The sequence below is a fragment of the Staurois parvus genome, unplaced genomic scaffold (genome assembly GCF_062004578.1).
Source record: "Staurois parvus isolate SC_StPar_1 unplaced genomic scaffold, SC_StPar_1.0 ptg000031l, whole genome shotgun sequence".
NCBI lineage: Eukaryota > Metazoa > Chordata > Amphibia > Anura > Ranidae > Staurois > Staurois parvus.
Genome location: NW_028317827.1, coordinates 17,957,714 through 17,980,594, shown reverse-complemented (window position 1 = coordinate 17,980,594; position 22,881 = coordinate 17,957,714). Strand labels below are relative to the sequence as shown.

Here is a 22,881-nt window from a genome sequence, read left to right as displayed (position 1 = left end):
GGCCAACTTCAGGCAGATTTAAGCAATTTCACAGTGAGCCTGTCCAAATAGAAAGTCTCAGGAGAGGCTGAGTTTCCTCTCTGTAATATACAATGCAGAAGACTCACTTCTAAATCTATACCTTTGTTAGGACAGACAGTGTTTGAATTTAGTTTACAATTGATGGCAACATCTGCCAGTACAGTACCTACAGAGCTAATTATGGTAAAGACAGCTCCCCAACCCCATCATAAACTACATAGGATTTTTTTTAGTGCTGGGATTATCAAAAAAGGCCTTCTAAAAAGGTAAGCAGACATTTTTAAATATTTTAAGTCATGCTATGTGAATGGGAACATGCAACAAATATAAAGTAGGTTTTATACTGATTTGGCTGCAAAGTGGAAATACACTTTAAAATGTCATAGTGTGAAAGTTGACCACTCTATGGAATTGATGATATAAGTACTTGGCTGGCACCTGACTGGTCCTGTATTTAATACATGACCTTATATTTTATTATCACGGGTAATTAAAAATGTATAAACATCCATCATACTTCATTACAAGACATAAAATAATCTGACACTATATAATCTTGATATCATAAAATGTGATATTTCTATAAGATTGTAGGTAATGCAGGTTTAAACACGACAATGAATGTATCTTTTAAATGTACTCGTCCCCCCAGCATATTAGCATTCCTGTTAAAACCTCAAGTTGCCCCCAAGACTATTTAAACATGAAATTTAAGGTTTGCCCGTGGGCTGATACCTGAAGATTAAATGGAATACAATTTATTGCAAGCTGTGTACTGAAAACCTGTATCATTGTATCACTTATTGCCTATGTGGCAAATTCCCCCGTCTAAGGGCTGTAAAGAAATGCTGAAGTATTTTGCCACAATGGGAATTCCCTATATGACATGATGAAACCTAATCATAGGAAGGAATTTATACTATTTCAAGTAATATTGTATCTATAAAGATTAATATTCAAATCAAAAAGTGGAAAATATACACATTTGTACATTATTTTAATAAAATACCTACAGTGGGGAAAATAATTATTTGATACCCTGAAGATTTTTTAAGTTTGCCCACTTACAAAGAAATGAAAGATATATCATTTTTATAATAGGTGTATTTTAAATGATAGAGACAAAATATCAACCAAAAATCCAGAAAAAACACATCATACAAATGTCATAAATTGAGTTGCTGTTCAGTGAGTAAAATAAGTATTTGATCCCCAAGCAAAACCCTTGTTGGCAAGCACAGAGGTAAAATGTTTCTTGTAGCTGGTTACCAGGTTTGCACACATCTCAGGAGGGATTTTGGTCCACTCTTCTTTACAGATCTTCTCTAAATCCTTAAGGTTTCTTGGCTGTTGCTTGGCAACTCGAAGTTTCAGCTCCCTCCATAAATGTTCTATAGGGTTAAGGTCTGGAGACTGGCTAGGCCATGACCTTAATGTGCTTCTTCTTGAGCCACTCCTTTGTTGCCTTGGTGGTATGTTCTGGGTCATTGTCATGCTGGAAGACCCATCCACGACCTATCTTCAGTTTTCTGCCTGAGGGAAGAAGGTTCTCATCCAAGATCTTACAATACATGGCCCCATCCATTGACCCCTCAATGCAGCAAAGTCAGTCTGTACCTTTAGCAGAGAAACAGCCCAACAGCCCCAAAGCATAATTTTTCCACCTTTGTGCTTGACTGTAGAGATGGTGTTCTTAGGGTCATAGTCAGCATTTTTCTTCCTCCAAACACGGCACGTCTAGTTAATGCCAAGAGCTCAATTTTGGTCTCATCTGCCACAACACTTTCTCCCAATCCTTCTCTGATTCATTTAGATGTTCATTGGCAAACATCAGATGGGACTGTACATGTGCCTTCTTAAAGAAGGGGACCTTGCGGGCACTGCAGGATTTCAGTCCATGGTGGCAGATTGTGTTACCAATGGTTTCTTTGGTGACTGTGGTCCCAACTGCCTTGAGATTATTCACAAGCTCCTCCAACAAGCTCTAGACCGGGGGCATTTGATGGCTATCTTTTATTTCTTTCATTTGCAAATAATTGCTCCAACAGTTGTCTCCTTCTCACCAAGCTTCTTGCCGATGGTCTTGTAGCCCATTCCAGCCTTGTGCAGGTCAACAATCTTGTCCCTGAAATCCTTTGACAGATCTTTGGTTTTGCCCATAGTGGTGTGCAATAAAGAGATTCTGTGGACAGGTGTCTTTTATACACATAACGAGTTGCCATTACCATATGAGCACATAGCCAGTCTGTGGGACCAGAATTAATGTTGGTTCCTTGGGGATCAAGTACCTATTTTACTCACTGAACTGCAATTCAGTTTATAACATTTGTATCATGTTTTTTTCTGGATTTTTGGTTGATATTTTGTCTCTATGATTTAAAATACATCTATGTTAAAAAAAATTTATAGACCCTTCATTTCTTTGTAAGTGGGCAAATTTACAATATTTGCAGGGGAGCAAATACTTATTTTGCCCACTGTATACTGTTAAATTAAAGTCATATTAAAATTAACTACAGGTATTTATATAGCACTGACAAATTACATATATATATATGTATATTGTATAGTCACATGAGTTTCTGAGTTTAGAGAGATAACAGTCTAAAGTCCCCAACTCACATTCATACATTCACATAGTAGCACCAATTTACCTGCAATCTCTTTGGAGTATGGGAGGAATCTCATGCAAACACAGCGGGGACGTGTAAACTCCATGCACGTAGTGTCATGGTTGGGATTTGAACCGATAACCCAAATGCTGACATGCTAACCACTATACTACTATACTACTGTGCTGCCTTATACATAGATTGTCCATCAACATAAAAAGAAGTTTAAAGTCTGCTTTTCTTTAAACGCCATTTTTGCATGAATGCAGCACAACACAGTGTGATTTTGAAAAAGGGTACTGTGCTACTTTGGTGTGATGCAGCATGATTTTGAGGCCCATAGACTTCAATGGAGAAGCACTAAAAACACATGTAGATGTGATGCTGATGCGATTTTGAAGGCATTTTCATTTTTATTAACCCTCAACTGCCTCCCAGACAAAATAAGTAGTGATGGTAGTAGTAGTAGTGGTAGTAATGGTAATAGTAGTAGTTGTATTACTAGTAGTTCTAAAATTGTTTAAAAAAGGCACAGAAGGCAAAATCGCATTCACAACTTCCATCAATATTACCAACAACTTGCATTGCAGAATCACACCTTAAATCATATCAAAATCTCCTAGATTGTAAGCTCCAAGGAGCAGGGCCCTCAAATCCCTCTTGTATTGAACTGTATTGTTGCTGTATTGTCTCCCATTATATTGTAAAGCGTTGAGCAAACTGTTGGCGCTATATAAATCCTGTATAATAATAATAATTAGCATGGCACTAGTGTGAACAAGGCCAAAATATACATTGCAATACAATACAATTAATACAATATCACCATACAATAAATAAAGTGAAACTGTCTAAAATGAGATGAACTATAAAATTGTTGTAGAGGTGTGTTGGTTAAGTGTAGGGCACTAGTCCAGATGAGTATTCTGTTTTGTATGTACTTGCTCTACAACTACTTTTTGTGTTTTTTTTTTAAATCTAGGTCCACCATGTTTCCCCGGATATTGTGGTTCTTGTTCCTATTTGATGTCCAGACATATATGGCACAAAATCACTATGGAAGATATAAATCACGTGCTTTAACATCAAGTACATCAGAGAAAGCTCCAAGCCTCAGTGACCAAGGTAAAACTTTTAATCTAGTGGTCCATAAACAATAGTTGAGGTACTATGTAACAGGCCACCAAGACTTGTACAAGGTTCTCATTATAATGATATAAGCAACAAGTAAACTATAAGTCAGTTTTATAGATCTGCCAACGAGGTTCCAGTCTAGTATCTGAATTATTATACAATAGTAATTTTTTTATAGTTTTGGAATGATGTTATTTACTGTTAGTCAGTAAATAATTCTATCAAATTTTTATTGCCATCTGCAACCTTGTTGGGGACCTGTCACCACAATGGGATGTCACCACACTTCATATCACTCTAGAAACCTGGTAGCAGGACTTAGCAGCAGACTTTAGGGGAGGAATCATCTTAGGGACAGGAAATCAAAGGCAGTAATATTAAACCCACAGAAGTTCTACCCCCTGGTGCCCAACCTGTGACCGGAAGACACATGTGGTCCTGTGGTATCTGTTGCTCATCCCATGGACCCCAGCAGTCTGTAGTGGGTCATTAATTTGTTAGGCTGCATTCACACTCGAGTGTTTTGTAGCTTGAAGCTTGAAACCCGAAGCTCCAAAGAAGCTCAAACTTAAAGAATCAATTGATCTCTATGGTGCCTGTTCACATCTGATCATGCGAACAGGCACTATAGAAAACAATTGATTTTTGCTTTTTTAAGTTTGAGCACTTTTTGAGCTTGAAGCTTCAAGCTACAAAACACAAGTGTGAATGCAGCCTAAAGGAGTAAAATCCTCATGCAACATGACTTCACTCTCTCAATGTCTTCTTCAGCATGCCTCTTGTTTCTAGCCAAACCTGTAGCATGTAGTTTCTGGTTATCATTTTCTCCAGCATGTATTCAGTCTCTGACGGTTCACTGTAATATTACATATAATAAACATTATGTGCAACCCTTTGGTTATGTTAGGGACTGCAGTTGAGGTTCCCAAACCTTGTTAGTTGACAGCTATTGTTCTAACTATTAACTGTTAAAAACAGTTTGGGCTGGTGTGGGGATTGAAAGAGCTTAAGAGTCATCTTCATAAATCAGAGTTAATCTTCATAAATCCATATAACTGAACTTCTAAATATAGGTATTAAGAGAGAATGTTCATTTCTAATATACAGGAAGCACCCCCAGTAGAAGTTTACTGACCTGTTACCTATTTGCTTTCAGCAGAGTATTTGCATCACATTAAAGTGTTACTAAACCCACTACAGTAAAATCAGTCTTTATATGCAGTAAAGCGTTCTTGTTATACTCACTGTGGAACCTAAGGGGTTAATCCTCTGCATTGTGTAAAAAGGCTGTTTGATCCTGACTGCTCTGTTCTTCTCCTTGTTCAAGTGTCAACGTCTTATCTCCTGATAAGACAGGCTGAACTGTAGCCATTTTGCACATGCTCTGCTTCGTGTGTATTGCTAGAGAGGGTTTTTTTTTTCTTGGGAGAGTACATGTGATCAGCACAGGGCCAATCAGCACTGGTCAGACAGTGAAAAGGAGAGGAAGGTGCCTCTTCTGAGGTCTGAAGAAGAAGCCTACTGAGCATGCTCTGAAATGCATTACCGCCCCCTTCACCTCCTACATATGACTCTGCTCTCCAAGCCTCATTTTGATACAGAGACACATCCTAGGTCTTACTTCCTCATCCTATAGATTGAGCTGCTGCTAGACGGCTGGATGTCTCACCTGAATCCTAATACACCACACAATGAGTCTTTTTAACTATTTATCTTGTAAGTGCAATTTATCTATTGTTCACCAATAAATTGTCTATACTTCACTTAGCGGCGCCTTCCTCTCCTTTTCATGTTACTGCATTAGACCCTTGCTTCCACTCTAAGAAGAGCTGCCTCAGTGTTACTGCTCCCATCCATCCCTGATATCCACAAGGCACCTGTATCCTACAGCTACAGAGGTTGGGCTCTAACAAGCGCTCCCTATATAATATACATTTACTGGTCAGACAGAGGTCAGCGGTTTTGCATCCTCCTAGTGCAGAATGAAAACTCCTCCTACAAGCTTTAGCTAGTGCTTGGCTGGACACTGATAGAAGTCACAAGACTGCTCTAACTTCTGATGGGAAAAGGTATTTAGCAGTTTATATTTACTAATATTACTTGAAAAAGTACAGAGAAGGGCAACCAAACTAATAAGACGCATGGAGGAGATCAGCTATGAGGAAAGATTAGAGGAACTGAATTTATTCTCTCTTGAGAAGAGGAGATTAAGGGGGGATATGATCAACATGTATAAATACATCAGCGGTTCATATAGTGAACTCGGTGTAGAGCTATTCACCCTGAGGTCATCACAGAGGACAAGGGGGCACTCTTTACATCTGGATGAAAAGAAATTTAATCTCCAAACACAGAAAGGTTTCTTCACAGTGAGAGCTGTGAAAATGTGGAATAGACTCCCTCAAGAGTTGGTTCTGGCCAGCTCAGTGGATTGCTTCAAAAAAGCCCTGGATTGTTTCTTAGATACACAGAATATAACTGGATACTAACATTTATAGGTAAAGTTGATCCAGGGAATATCTAATTGCCTCTCGGGGGATCAGGAAGGAATTTTTTCCCTGCAGGAGCAAATTGGATCATGCTTTGCTGTTTTTTTTTTTGCCTTCCTCTGGATCAACTGTGTGTATAGGATTATAACCTTTTTTTTTATCTTTCTATGGTTGAACTGGATGGTCTTTTTTCAGCCAGACTAACTATGTAACTATGTAACATAATTACATAATTGCATTTTCATGTTCTGTGTACTGTGGGAGACCAGATATAGTGAATGCAGGGTCCGGGGTTTAGTAACACTTTAAGTTGCAATTAGGTGAGCATTTGTTGCAGTGTTTACTCCCCTAAAACTTTAAACATGTTTTTTTAGTATGTGTGGTAACATAGATGCTTACACTTGTGTGTACTTTGCATTATTGGTTTATAATTTCTAAATTTAAGGTTATTGATTCTTTTGCTGCTTTCCTGCCCCACTCTTGCCCTCTCCTAAAGCCATCCATGTTTGAATACATACTGCAATTTTGTTCTTCAGATGAAGACTGTATTTTGGAAATGGCATTCCTCCTGGACAGCTCAGAGAGTGCTAAGGAATACAACCACAACCAAGAAAAGAAGTTTGTATTACAAATGGTGGAAAAGCTGAAAGGAGTACAGTTGGATTCCAGGCGTCCTTTTAGCTGGAGGATGGCTTTACTGCAGTACAGCAGCACCGTGCTTATAGAGCAGACATTCCGAGACTGGAAAGGGCCAGATAGTTTCAAATCTCGCATTGCTCCCATTTCATATATTGGCCATGGTACATTTACTTCTTACGCCATTACAAACTTAACCCAACTATATATGAATGAAGGAACGCACAAGAGTGTAAAGGTAGCCATTCTTCTGACTGATGGAGTGGACCACCCAAGAAATCCTGATATTTTTGCTGCTACAACTAATGCCAAACAACATGACATTAAGCTCTTCACAGTCGGCATGACATCGGTAGCCAGGGAAACTGCCAATGCTGCCAAGCTTCGCTTGTTGGCCAGTGTGCCCTCCACCAGATTTGTGTCTCACTTACAAGAAACTGACATGGTGGATAAAATTCTAAAAGAAGTGGTATGTATTTTCTATTTTATTACAAAACATACTGGGGTTGATTTACTAAAGGCAAAAAAAGTTGCTCCAGAGCTTAGTAAATGAGATAAAACTTCAGTTTGAAAAGAATACCCAATCATGTGCAAGGAAAAAAAAAACAGCATTTATGTTTGCATATGACTGGATGATGGAAGTCAGCAGAGCTTCTGCTCATTTACTAAGCTCTGGAGAACTCTGCAAAGTGTACAGTCTTTTTTGCCTTTAGTAAATCGACCCAACTGTGTATTATTTCTGTATGTCATTGGCTGACCAGCTTACTGTCCACACATAAGCCTCCCATCTCCATGTTCTGAGATGAGAAAAAAGGACACATTTCAGATCAAACTATGTAGACAAAGGACGCACCCCTAGTTATCTCGACCATAAGCATTTAATAAGTAAAAAATGATTAAATAAACTCACACTTTTTTCATCAATACCTTTATACTAACTTTTTTAAAAAATACAATAATATAACACAGTGTAATATAACACTTTTCTTAGCTGAAAAGTACACTTCTTTAGAAATCTATATTTTAGACCAAGAAGTGGGCCAACTGAGGTGAAAAGGACAGAGGGACAATCCCTTTAAATGAGATGATTGTTGACATGCATTTCAAGTGTCATTTTGCATTAACCAGCAGCACCTGTAATAAAGTTAAACCCAATTCCAGGCTTCTTTTAAATATACCCATGCAGTGGGGGTCCTCTCCTCCTCTCCCCTCATTGCATGGGTTAAAGTCTTGTTTGGCTGGGGAAGCATGGGGGAGATCAGAATAAATGCCTACCTTATTCTTTGCTCCCACAAGTTTCTTGCTCTGTGTGTGACTGGTCCTCCAAAGCTGCTTCATTTTGCTGCCTGGCTAGATGCAGGTCTCTGATGTCATCATGTACAATGCAGGACCAGCAGTCCTGCATTTTTCAGGAGGATGGCAAGGGAATACCCACAGCCCAGAGCATCCAACAGTGACATATAGTTCTGGCTGCTGGAGGAGTGAGGCATATGGTAATATTTGCACCCATTCCTTTTCCACCCAGCCAAACAAGCCATTAACCCATCAGTGTGGGGAGGACCTAACTGCATGAGAACATTTAAAAGCATCCTGAAGTTGGATTTGAAAATTATTGTAGGCCATTAGACATAATCAGACTATGGATCTCACAATGTACACTGCTTGTATCTAAATACTTACAGGAACTTTGCAATTGGAACTTTGTTCCACCTTCACCGGAATAAAACGCAAACCAATTTTCTCATCGTTGTTTGCCTCTTAGTGTAAAGCTTATCTCTGGACAAATATTAATTATTCTGTGCTTCTGCCTGAAAGTTTTTGTATTTGGCAACTGGGTCTCTTTAAATGCTGGCCGCATGTCTTAAGGCTTATGAAATGTGGCACAAGAGTGCAGGTTGGCCGAATGTCCTCTTCAGCGGAGATGACATGACCATTACCCTGGTCCTTCACTCATTTGGCCAGTACTGTAGGAAATGTAAGAATCTCAGCCCTTCTATTACTCTTTATTCATCCTTCTTGGCATGGCAGTTACCATAACTTGATGCTAACATTTTTAGTAGTGGTCCGCTTTTATATATTTAGTATAGACACTTACATAGTGCTATCAATTTACACAGTGCTTTACAAATATATTGTACATTCACATCAGTCCCTAACCCTCAAGGAGCTTACAATCTAAGGTCCTTACCTCACATTCATACACATTCTAGTGCATAGGTGCTCAACCTGTGACCCTCCAGCTGTTGCAGAACTACAAGTCCCATGAAGCATTGTGATCCGCCGACAGTAACAAGCATGAATCTAAAAGGCAGAGGCATGATGGTACTTGTAGTTCTGCAACAGCTGGAGGGCCACAGGTTGAGCACCCATGTACTAGGGCCAATTTAGAATATGAATCAATTAACCTACCAGAATGTCTTTGGAGTGTGGGAGGAAACCAGAATACCCAGAGGAAACCCACACAGGCAGAACATGCAAACTCCAAGCAGGTAGTGCTGTGGTTGGTTTCTGAACCCATGACCTCAGTGCTGCTAGGCAGACGTGCTACCCACTTAGCCACTCTACTGCACATAACACCACAAGGTGTCTGCATATAGCCTAGTCTGTTTTTAAAATGTTTTCTGTTAACCCTAGGGATACATTATGCCTACACTAAACTCAAATTTAAAAGAATAATTCACCTTTCTGACCATGTTTCATGTTACACCCAAATTTGGTAACATTCACTATTTCTTGAGTCTCTGACCTTTCTCCCTTACCTGAATCATGGGGTTCTTCTTCTGGGAGTGCCCTGTTTTCATTTGAACTTAGTGTGGCTGAATGTGGCTCTGCATGCATAGCCACTTCATTCCTTAACAAATTCATTCTTGGGATCTGTGAATGAAGACACCACAAGTCCCATCTGCCACCGCGGCAGAGGGACTTGTAGATCTCAGTGGAGCACAAGTGCGAAGATGTCACTATTCTTCTAGTCCATCGTTTACTTCTACCAGCCCCATAACTGAAATTCCGTACCATGAGGCAGTAGGAATAGTCTGCAGGAGCCTGTGCCTTGCACTGTCGATGCAATGTTCTGCAGGCTCCAGTGCAAAATTATAATATGAACAGTTTTTCTTTCATTAATGTGGGTGCATTTATTATTTTTTGGAAAAAGGTGGACTATGCCCCCTTTAAGAGTGCCCCCCCTTCTCTCTCTCACACACACACCTTAACCTTCTGGTAGGTATTGATTATTTGATAAAATGTTTGCTACAGTCATAAATACAACATTCCCTAATAATAGTCCTCTACTGTTACTTTAGTTGGATAAATGATAGGAACCTTGTACACAGCATAAGTATCCTCTCTGCCTAAAAGATCAGCTCAAATTTTGGTGCCAGTATAGTCTTTTGTTGGGAGCAAGAAAGATTTTCATAGGGGAAAAGAGGGAGGGGGGTATCTCTGGCCGACTGGTTGACTAGCGTGGTGCTTAGTTGGTGCAAAGAAGATGTGACCATAATCTGTAATTGTAGGGATAGGTAGTCTATGTTGTGCTTCTTAACCAATTCAATACCGGGCAATTTTACACCTTCCTGCCCAGGCCAGTTTTCAGGTTTCAGCGCTCTCACACTTTGAATGACAATTGCGCGGTCATACAACATTGTACCCAAACTAAAATTTTATAATTTTCTTCACACAACTAGAGCTTTCTTTTGGTGGTATTTAATTACCGCTGGGGTTTTTATTTTTTGCTAAATTAACAAAAACAAATTAACAAAACAAAAAATTTTGAAAAAAAACACTTTCTTTGTTTCTGTTATAAAAGTTTGCAAATAAATAATTGTTCTTCATAAATTTAGGCCGAGATGTATTCTGCTACATGTCGTTGGTGAAAATAATCCAAATTAGGATGTATTTTTTAGTTTGTAGGAAAGTTATAGAGTTCACAAACTATGGTATAGATCTGAATATTGATCAATCCTGAAGTACTGACAGCCAATCTAAATTCTTGAGGTCCAAGAATGTCAGAACAGTACAGATATCCCCCAAATGACCCCTTTTTGCAAAGTAGACAGTCCGACGTACTTCATAAGAGGCATGGCGAGTTTTTTGAAGTTGTATTTTTTTTGTCATAATTTTTCGGAAAATGAAAAAATTAAAATAATTTGTTTCACTGTTTTTTTTTTACATATTGTCACCAGTGCAGTACATCTAACTAGCATGGCGGTGATCAGGGACACTGACTGGTGACAGTATGAAAAAAAAAAAATATATATTTTTTTTATTTTTTATTACATTTGTTTTCTTTTTTTTTAAGATTTTGTTTTCATATTTCCCTATGACCAAAGTAGTACAATGTTACCATAGTAACATTGTACTACTTTGAGGAAGTGATCAGTATTTTTTTTTTTACACAATTTACTTATAGCAAAGAATTACTTTGCTATAAGCAAGCATTTACCTGAATGACATCGATTCATTCAGGGTTTTTTTTTTTTTTTTTGTGCTTAGCTGTGATTTGGCCACAGGTAATCACATGACATGTGCATGTGATTAGCTGTGACCATTCACAGCTAGACACTAGTATACAATGGATGGCATGAATGAAGCCATCCATTGTATACAACTGTCATGTGACCTGCTGTGATTGGTCACAGCAGGTCACATGGTACCGGCAACGGGGGCGGATACTCAGATCTGTCATCGGCCATGTCCGAGGTACACGGCATGTGACAGATCGCGCAGCTGTGCGGCTCTGCAGGAGCGCAATCTGCGCATGTGCGGGAGGACGCCATATGGCGTCCACCCGGAACACTGATGACATTTACCAGCCGCCATTCGGCCATAGGGCGGGCGGCAAATGGTTAACAGACCCATGAACTCCAGATCTGCTCCAGTTAAATATCCAATAGGTTTAAGCTTGGCTGGTTTCTGGATCCATTTAAGTGCAAATACATATTTAGCAGCTGTAAGAATGTGTAGTTTTGAAAAATTACTAGATATCTTTTGGGGGGAAGGTGGCTCCTAGTAAGTAGGCAGTTGGCTTGAGAGGCATCCAGCACATTGCAAACGTTTGTGAATGAGATGTTCAACCGATTGGCAAAATAGTTGTATATGAGGCAAGTACAGATTTTATGAATGTGATCACTGATGTGACACAGCATTGGTTGGGCATTTTTGGGTTGAGGAAATGTAGAAAGTCAAGAGTGTGATACCAGTGATATTTTGAACTGGTTTTCATTGTAAAGTTTTCATATTGAGCTCATCCAGCTAGTTAGTAGCAGAAGGGGAACAAAAAGCATATTTTTTGTGGCCAGTTTGTTAGTTTACTCTAGATTGATTTTGTTAGATTACCAAACTCCCACATTACTGTCTCAGGTAGAAAGACACATAACTCTGAGGCTCCATGCACACTAGCATTTTTGTAAGCTCAAAAATGCTGGAAAAACTGCTGGTAATAGTGTTTTTTAGTACCATTTTAGTAGCATTTAGGAGCGTTAGCGTTTTAGTAGCATTTTTATGTGTTTACATGTGAAAGGAAAAAGCTAGAAAAAAAGCTGTTAGAAGTGTTTTAGTAGCTTTTAGCAGCGTTTAGGAGCATTTTGTTTTTTTTTTTCTCCTGGGAAAATGCTTCAAAAACTCTACAAAAACAGTTTTTTTCTGCTTCTAGACACTGAAGCCCAAAAACCACTAATAGCCTAAAGTAGTGTGCATGGACACATATCATAACACTATTTAGCTTCTAGGAGCAGAAAAAAAATTCTAATAACAGCATCTAGGAGTTTAAGCACCTCCCGCCTGCCATATAGTAATATGATGGACGCAAGGTGGTTCTCTCGTTCTGGGAGGACGTCATATGATGTCCTCCCATTCTCACCGTGCATGCGCGGCTCCCGAAGCGCGCAGTGCGGCGACCGGCGGTGCGCTGTGTCCAAGGATCACCAATCACGGAAAGAGCCGAAGATGTCAGCTCGGTCATGTGATCAGCTGTGTCCAATCACAGCTGATCACATATAAACAGTGAAATGCCGGTTATCTGCATTTCTCTCCTCTCGAGCTGTCACGCTGAGAGCTCGAGAGGAGAGCTGGTAATCGGCTTTCTGAGGAGGGGACATGTACACTGATCATCAGGGCACTGATGATCAGTGTGCCCTGACGATCAGTGTAGCCCCAGCAGTGCCACCTGTCAGTGTCCATCAGTGCCAGCTCTCAGTGCTGATCAGTGCCACATGCCAGTGCCCATCAGTGCCACATATTAGTGCTCATCTGAGCTGCCTTTCAGTGCCACCAATCAGTGCTGCCTATCAGTGCCAGTCAGTGCAGCCTATCAGTGCCTGTCAGTGCTGCCTGTTAGTGCCAGTCAGTGCCGCCTATCATTGCCTGTCAGTGATGCCTATCAGTGCCAGGCAGTGCAGTCTAACAGTGCCAGTCAGTGCCGCCTATCAGTGCCAGTCAGTGCTGCCTCTCAGTGCCATGTATCAGTGCTGCCTTTCAGTGCCCATCAGTGATGCCTGTCAATGCCCATCAGTGCCACCTATCAGTGCTGCCAATCAGTGCCGCCTATTAGTGCCAGTCAGTGCCGCCTATCAGTGCGCACCAGTGCCGCCTATCAGTGCCTGTCAGTGCCAGTCAGTGCTGCCTAACAGTGCCAGTCAGTGCCGCCTATCAGTGCCAGTCAGTGTCGCCTATCAGTGCCATGTATCTGTGCTGCCTTTCAGTGCCCATCAGTGATGCCTGTCAATGCCCATCAGTGCCACCTACCAGTGCCTCCTCATCAGTGCCCATCAGTGCCACCTATCAGTGTCCATCAGTGCAGCCTATCAGTGCACATCACTGCAGCCTCATTAGCGCACATCAGTGAAGGAGAAAAATCACTTATTTACAAAATTTTATAATAAAAACTAAGAAAAAACTTTTTTTTCAAAATTTTCAGTGGTTTTTGGTTTGTTTAAGAAAAAATAAAAAACCCAGAGTTGATTAATTACCACCAAACTAAAGCTCTATCTGTCACAAAAAATGATAAACATTTCATATGGGTACAGTGTTGCATAACCGCACAATTGTCATTCAAAGTGTGACAGTGCTGAAAGCTGGAAATTGGTCTGGGCAGGAAAATGGTATAAGTGCCCTGTAGGCTTGTGGTTAAAAAAATGCTAGCGTGCATGGATCCTGAATGCAAATAATAACCACTTCCTCTAACATGTCAAGAAACAGCCTAATCAAATGAAAAAAAAATGTACATATTGGAGATTGTTTTATTTTGCCCCTTATAAAAAATATATACAAATTAAACATTTGATTTTTTTCCTTCTACTTTTTTCTGCTCTGTATGTTCAGGCTATGCCTGCAGTGATGTGAAATTGGGACAAAGTTGCATATATTTTGTAAAGGGACTAAACATCCAAGTTACTGGCTTGTCACACCTAAGGTAGACAGGCACACAAATGCTAACAAGCTGCAAATTGTAAAGTGGACTTTTCATCAAAAATTAAAGGTCCGCTGCATCTACAGTGCGCCATAAATTTTGCTTAAAAAGATATATAAAAATAAAGTTATTAAAAAAAAAATAGTTACCTTGGCGCGGCTTCCAAAGCTTCCAGCAAGTTCAGGTGACATCACTGAACCTCAGTGCTGCCTCTAATAAAAGTATTCAAATGCACCCCAACCTACAGCAAAAAATAATTCTTGATAGATTTTAGATGGCTTTTTAAGCCATTTGTATGTAGGGGGTGAGGGCTGTAAGAAAGTTGATCTTCCATTTGCATGTAAGGTTGTAATTAAAATATATTTATTATTTAGATTGCCATGCATGTATGAGATAGCAGCTGTGATGCTACATAAATATGAAATGTATTTTTCTTGTTTTAATGATAGTGTCAATTTAAAGAGAAAAATCTGGGAGCTGTTAAAAGAAATTGAAAATATTATAGAGTGTTAAAAGGATGAGTTCACCTTTGGAACAAATTATGTTCCACCTGTTTTTGTAGTGGAAACATCTTACATGCCCCCATAGCTGCAGCCGCACCGGTTACCCCCTCGCTTGAAAACAGCGCGGCCGGAGTTCTGTGAATGAGCACGTTCAAGTCCCGGCAGCCTTAGTGGCTGTTGGCTTCTGGTTTTCAATGAACTACCACGGCACTGTGGAGCACCACGGTGGTCCATTGAAGCTTCCTGTCAGAATATCTGTTTGATCATACATCCTGTACAGCAAGTCTGAGAGGTCTGCAGAGATTGGTGGTTGAAGGTCAGATGGGCAGAGTGGAGGTGCAGGGAATGTTCCTGTGAGGGTTGCTGGGTACTCCTTCCAGAAAGTTCAGCATAATTTGCTGTTCATGGCATGTTTTCACTGAGAGCTGGGCAGAGTTTCTGTGAGTAGGCTGGAGGTCAGGGGCGGACTGACAACTCATGGGGCCCCCGGGAAATAGGGGATCATGGGGCCCCTGTGTCCTTGCCCAAACTCAAAAAAGCCTATGAAAAAGGTACTAGGGGCATCTCATGGGGCCTCCTACTGACCCCGGGCCCTCGGGCAGTACCCGAGTTTCCAAATGGTCAGTCCGCCCCTGCTGGAGGTAGTTAATGTTACCTGCCTAATCGATCCAGGAAGGGGATTACATACTTGGCACATTGGAAACCTTGTGTATATGGAGGCCATTAAGGAGATCTATAACATAGGATCCGGGTGTGATCCAAAAGCGTGATGACCCGTAGGGTCATTTATTGAAGGTGAGCAGGCATTTCAGCCATTATGGGATTCCTTTGGAGTGCACACCACATGACTCAGTTCCCTGTTGTGAGTGGAGCACAGTCTTTTTAGTGTGGAGGATTCCCACAGCACTATTATTTGGACTCATTAAAGGACTTTTTGCTGCTTTTTTTATGATCAGTGTTTCATGATTATCTTCCTCACTGCATATTTGATATTTATTTGGTTCACTACACTTACGAATTGGTTTTGTTTTTTTCGCGGTGTGTATAGTGTATACACTTGTTTGTGTTGTGGCACTTGTCACTTTAAGTTTATTCCATTTTAGGAATTCACCTTGTTCACACATATTGCTGTGTATCATCCCAATTTGGGATTTGGGTTTGTTGTTTTTCACAACATATAGGGTTTGTGTTTGTGACCCATCTTCAGGGATTCCCTTAATTGCACTTTAAGTATTTTTGCACTTTAAGTTCCCTATTTTGGGATCCATATGTTGGCATTTATTTGATTCATTTATTATATGTATTTTATTAAGTATTTTTAGCACTGCACCATATGTATAATGTTTAGGTCTGCAGGAGACCTGCATGGCATCAGTGATCTACTGATTGCTGGTGCAATGCTTTCCAGGCTCCTTTGGACAAAAATAATCAATGCACATTTTTTACCTGCAAAAAAATGTGCATTTATTATTTTTGTCCAAAAGGTGAACTTATCCTTTATCACAATGGGGTTGCTTTATTAAAGGCAAATAGACTGTGCACTGCAAGTACACTGCAAATGCAGTTGCTTTAGATCCGAGGGGAAGCTCTGAAATGAGGCAAAGCTCTGCTGATTTCTTTCATCTAATCATTTGCAAGAAACTATGCTGGTTTTTTTCCCTTTGCATGTTCCCCTCAGATCTAGAGCAAGTGCACTTGAACTGCACTTGCGTTGCACAGCCTATTTGCCTTTAGTAAATCAACCCACATATGTAAATAACTAGCATATCATCTGTCAAAGGATATCTGGGTTTAGAAAGTCCTTCTTCTGTAAATGGCTGTTAAGTAAATGCATCTACTTTAGCCTTTTAACACATTGCCAATTAACAAAGTGTATTGCAAATTTGAAAAGTGTATTTTCACTTTTGAAGTCAAAGTTTAGAAACCCAAACTTTTTGTCCCTTATGTGCTCCCATTCATACAGCATACTTAAAAAAATTTAAACAAAAAACACAATCTAAATCCAGGATTGATCATCTGTAGGTAGTCTCTCCAGGAGCGATTGCATACGATCGGTTGCGAATGGCTGCAGGAGCTGTCAGCCTCCCATTGCTTTGCTTTCTAAGGGGTTTCCCACTCACAGCTAATCTTAGGGAACCCCCCACTGTCCCATTCACAAAGGTTATAGGGCCTAAAGCCTAGTACACACATAATTGTATGAAAAATTCTTCTTTTGTAGCGACCCTACGCTAATCTGATCATTAGTACACAGCCTTTGTCTGAAATATTTTTTGAGTGATAAGCACAAATATTTTTGTCGTATGATACCAGTTCGTAAGATTTTCGTTTAGTCAGTACAGTTTTCATCCGAAAATGCTTCCGAATTTTCTTTCTGTTGCACAAGAATTTTCATGACTTTAGTAACCTCTTCACTTTCTATATGAGACTAGCATGCAAAAAAAACCAGATGATCATTCGTCCGATCTTCTCATCGTATGTACGGGGCTTAAGACTTAATAGTTTGTTGTCCTGAGGCTGCCTTTTGAAATTTTTCCTATCCTTCCACAATCAACTTATAACATCTTATTTGAAGATTAATGGGCAGATACATACCTTAAAGGAGGAATTCACTTCTAGTAACATATTACACCCCTATTCAGGGTGTGATATATATGTTACTAAAGCACCTGACGGCAAACCCCCCCCACCCCCAGATTTCCTCATTGTGACAGCACATGGGGGATCCTCTCTCCACAATTCAAAAACAGCACAGCTGTGCAGGGCTTTGTCTTGACACGGCTGCATCATTCATTCACAGAGTTCTGTGGATGAATGAACTACATATCCCGCCTGACACTGCAGCAGATGGTTTGTAGTTCTCAATGAACTGCAAGGGTGCTGGTGATTGCGTAATTCATTGATCTTCCTGGACTTCAATAGCTCTCTGCCTGTATGGGAGGTATGGACAGATAGCTGTACTGAGTTTCTGCAGGAGCCTGACATTGCACCTACTGATTGTGAGTGAGATGCTCTGCAGGCTCCTAGGAAAAAAAATATTAAATGCACATTTTTACCTGCAAAAAAAATGTTCATTTTTGTTTTTTTTTTAATGAACTTATTCTTTAAGGCAAAACAACATACTCTGTAATACAATGATGTAAAAGAAACCCTACTGTCTATACCCCATACACTCTCAGACATGCCATTTACTTGCTAAAAGCCCATTCCAAAATATAGAATGAGATCACACAGTTTGATTATTGTTGAAACTATTGAGGTAAACCTGCCATGGCTAGTATGGTCAAAAAATGTTTCTGTGTATCAAGAAGAGGAAATATACAGTACAAGCCACAAAGCCATGTTTGGCAGCCACTTAGTAATCAGCCTATAAGGGGGTTGAAAATATAACTGTATACTGTTTGTGGCCAGCTTTTTTGTTTACTTACAGATACAGATTTGTTCGACAAATACTGCTTATGCAATGTAATTCCCTTGTATGTTGTACTTTTTTTTAATCATATAAAAATGAAAAATTATCACCATTTTGCTACTTGCTTTCCTTATTATTAAGGATTTGTTGACCCCAACAAAAGCTGGACAGCACATTCTAACTGCAGGTATATTACTTGGGGTTAAATCTCAACTCCATCCTTACCGTCTATCTGGCACAGTTGTACAGGTTCCTCTGTTCTACTGGAATTGCGAATGCCTATTTAATTGCACACTGTGAGTTTCTCACAGTGTTCCTTAGAAGCTTAGAAAGTCAGATACAGTCAGCCTCATTTCCTACCTGGAAGATGTCCAGCACCTAGCCATTTCCTCTCCAGCCTTACTGTCCCTGACCCATCCCTTTCCTTCATTGGATTTCAGTTATTTTATTCATGGAAGCTCAACATCACATGTGGGTGTTAACACAGTTTCCTGTTGACAGAAAGCTATGTACATCGCCCTGCTGGCCCTTCTCATTGGCCATCATCTGCCTGTATTACACAGGGAAGCAAAGACCTAGTATAGATGTTACTGGGTTTAAAGTATAGTATGTAATGAAAAAGGTCTTATTTAAAAATGTAATAAGCATATCAATGAGGGGAGGAAAGGAGGAATTACAAAGGAAAAATATAAGCAGATTAAACTTCACCTTTAATTTAGTTTCTATAGCATGTCATACACTGCTTTGTTTACATATACAGTATGTAAAGAATTTACATAAATTAGGGCTACAGAGAACACACGTTTGGTATTGGTTGTTTTCTGTGATCCAAAAGAGCGAGTGTGAATGCCCCATCTGTCCTAGATTTCACTAATGAATAAAGTGTACCCCACATTAAACCACCCCCTTAACACTTAAAGGACAAATGTACCGTTTGATCACATTGTCCTTAAATGCAGCAACTCCCTTGAGTGCAGTTCCTTTTGTGTTACCATCACCTTTGTCCTCAATATAGAGATCTCCACTATGGGGCTCTGCTGGGAACTACACAACCTTGCTTTACAAAATGTCCTTCTCCATTATTCCATTGAGGGCAGCTATACTGCACTGGGCCACTGGAGGGCACCATAGGTATGGTTTGCTATAGGAATGAATGAAGCTGTGAGGGACATGTCCAGGCTTAGGAAGATCTGGCAAGAATGTTTTGTGAAACAAGGCCGTGCGGCTCCCTAAGGGGCTACACAATGAAGATCACTGGGTAAAGGACATTCTTCTTCGGGACAACTTGCACCAAAGCTAAAGTTGTTTTTTAGCTTTCCATCATGTAAAAACCTAACACCTAACTCTTAAAATGAAAACGTATTTTACAACATCCGTAATACAAACTTCTTAAATGATAGCAAATTTTTTTTAAGTAACTTGGCCTCAACTTTCCCCCTCATCCTCTTTATCCCACACCACACAACTTACCTGAGATCAGCCAGCAACCTCCTTGATCCCCTATGGTTTACGTCAGCTCTGTTGGTTCTGCGGTCCTCTTCATTCGGCCTCCATCTTCAATGTACTGCAAATGTGTTACTTTTCACCATAGTCCCTACTAGAGAAGCCATCACTCTGCAGGAGTAGTAATACTGTAGATGGCTTCTTCGTTAGGAGCTATGAGAAAAATCTTCATTAATATCCTGTTACATTCAAAAACACTAAGAGATTCCTTACTAGTAGAACTTAAGTCATACTAGTGTTTTACGCATTGGAAAACTCAACAGTACCAATTAGGACAAGACAGAAGAGGGATAGTCCCAAAGCCTCATATTGACTGAACAAGTTAGTATTGAAACTGGTAACGTTTGACACACTGCTACCTCAACAAAAAATTAGACATAAATGCACACTGTGATGATAAAAATTGCGCGTCTGTATGAAGATATTGTATTGTTGATTTTTTTATTAATATTTATTTATCTGCTCTGTATCTTTGAAGGACATTTTGACCCAAAGTAATAGTATTACTAATGATTTGATGTATAACATTTTTACCTGTTTGGGAACAGAAAGTGGTGGAATCTTTGCAACAGAGGCATGACATTTAAAAATGTTCAAAACCTCAAGGCCTCATGTACACTGGAAGTTTTTACTGCTGCTTCTAGGTGTTTTTTGTCCTGCCACTGAACTCCCCTGCATGTTATTTTATGTGTCCATGCAGACATAGGCTTTAGTGGCAGGAGAGTTTAGAGGCAGAAATAAAAACTCACGGCCAGTGCGTCCAGGAGCAGCAGATTTTTGTAAGAAAAAAAACGCTTGACGTGTAAACTTGCATTAATGCTAGGCGCATTTAGTACTTGAGTGTTACTTCATTTCAAGGGCCAGATTAAATTATTTATTTTAACCAATTAAATGAAGTGACACCCAAACGCTTGATGCCTCTAGACGCTCTTTACAAGAGTCAGATGTTTTTTGCCCAACACGCCTCTGCCAGTACGAGGCTTCTATGAAAATTAAATAAAATGTCCAGTGTGCATGAGGTCTAAAAAAATGTATTGCTTTTACTGCTGTCTATGTCCTCACTGGAGAGATTTCCTACCACTTCCTGTCTTGGTGATGGAGAACGAGGAAAAATCTCTCCTGTGAGTACGGTAAGACAGAGGTTCTAACTGTTCCACACTCCAGATCATTTTCTTCTGGCGTCTTAGTGGTGTATGTTTTTCATGTAGGATTTCTGCTGTTGGCACAGAGAGGCTCCTAGCTCAAGATAAATGGAATGTACAGAATAGGGGATAATTACAGATATGTCTTAGTAGGGGCTTGGTTAGTGTAAGGCTTGACTTTTTGGAATTAAGTGCTGGAAAAGGTGGGGGGGGGGGGTTCAGTATTAATATTTGACTTTCTGGACAGAATAGATAGGATTTAAAAGGGCATATTGATCCTGTCTTTGATGGTGGCAAATTACATAACCCTCTCAGGATAGTACTTGATACCAACCAGACAAAGATGTGCCCCAAATCCTCACCATATTGCTTTCACCAGTTTGTACTCTTGAGGAATTGGATCCATAAATGGTGGCAGTGTCCAAAAGTTAAATGATTCTGGAACTTGGATTGTCTCTCTTATACGTATATAGTGACTCATTAATATTCTGAAATTAGCATTAACAGCCCAGGGAATCCCAAAGACTTCTCAAACACTTTTTTGTCCTATTCTTTGCAGCTAAAATATTCATTACCATGGTGAGCCTTGATATCACAAAAAAACAACATTTAAAGGCTTGCTAATCTAGTTAGTGATAACCAAGACTTTTGAGAAAGGATGTGAAATGCGTTGAATTAATATATCCAAACCTAGCGCATGACACTTTAAAGTGTTATTAATACCTGGACCCTGCATTCACTATATCTGGTTTTCTACAGTACATAGAATATGGAAATGCAATTATTTTAGTAAATATAAACTACTAAATACCTTTTCTCATCAGCAGTTAGAGCAGTCTTGTGACTTCTGTCAATGTCCAGCACAGCACTGGTTAAAGCTTGTAGGAGGAGTTTTCATTCTCCCTTATGATGCTGCAGGACCCCTGATCCTCTGTCACGACAGTGCTGATTGGCCCTGTGCTGATCACAAGCACTCTCCCAAGAATAAAAAACTCTCTAGCAATACACACCATACTGAGCATGTGCAGCTTGCCTCCAAGCCTCTGTACTAGCATGAGTTATATTGGGGACAGTAGAAGAAGGGGAGGATCAGAGAAGAGAGGATCAAACATCTTTTTACGCAATGCTGAGGATTAGCCCCACACTGAGTATAACAAGCATGCTTAACTGCATACACAGACTGATTTTACTGTTGTGGGTATAGTAACACTTTATGGTTTTTACCTTAATGCACCTTCCAGTATCAGCTCCTCCCAGTCCCCTCTAAATACTTACCATGCTCCTCGTTTGATCCAGCAGTGTGCCCATGAGCAGTATCCCTGCTCTCTCTCTTCACAGAGGCAGCAGTAGGAGCCATTGGCTCTTGTTCCTGCAAATCAAACCCTGTGAGGAGAGAGCGGGGTCAGGGCTACTCTGTGTGGGTATCTATGCAGCCCGGCTCGAAAGCAAGCCTGTATGTCAGGTCCTTGAGTAACACTTTAAATAACCCACTGGAAGATGGAGGAAGTCTAAGCATGGGATCAACCTATTAAGGGTTTTCAGAAATCTGGGTTGATGAGGTTTTGAGGAGTGAAGAGTGGGAAATCGTTGACTTCCTATGCTCAGGAGGGGCTTTGGCTGTAGGGAGGAGCCACACGTGTCTAGTCAGAAACTGCCAATAGCCAATTTTAATATCTCTTCTACTCCTTTCCTTCTCTCCCACCTATTGTGAACTTTACAGCACAGAAGTGAGAGTTTCGGATTTTAGAAAGGAGGAATACATACAACCTATGGACGAATAAACCACAGGAAACTCATGTGCAAACAAAACAGTTGGTTACAATGAGGGGGAATTTACTAAACTGGCGTGTGCAGAATCTGTGACAGCTGTGCATAGTAACCAATCAGCTTCTATCTTAAGCTTGTTCAAATAAGCTTTGACAATAAAATCTGGAAGCTTATTGATTTCTATGCAGAGCTGCAGCAGATTTTGAACTTTCCAGTTTTAGTAAATCTCCCCCAATGTCTTTTCTTGGTTGACATTTCTA

The 22,881-nt window shown here is 40.0% G+C and overlaps 1 protein-coding gene across 1 annotated transcript in view; it reads left to right on the top strand.

The window, feature by feature from the left end:
- COL28A1 (collagen type XXVIII alpha 1 chain) overlaps positions 1–22,881 on the top strand; it is a 112,994-nt gene that overhangs the window by 9,360 nt on the left and 80,753 nt on the right. The window contains exons 2-3 of the mRNA XM_089660420.1: positions 3,616–3,758; positions 6,793–7,361. Of these exons, the coding sequence (XP_089516546.1) occupies positions 3,623–3,758; positions 6,793–7,361 (705 nt within the window). The 5' untranslated portion in view covers positions 3,616–3,622. The remainder of the gene's footprint in view (positions 1–3,615; positions 3,759–6,792; positions 7,362–22,881) is intronic.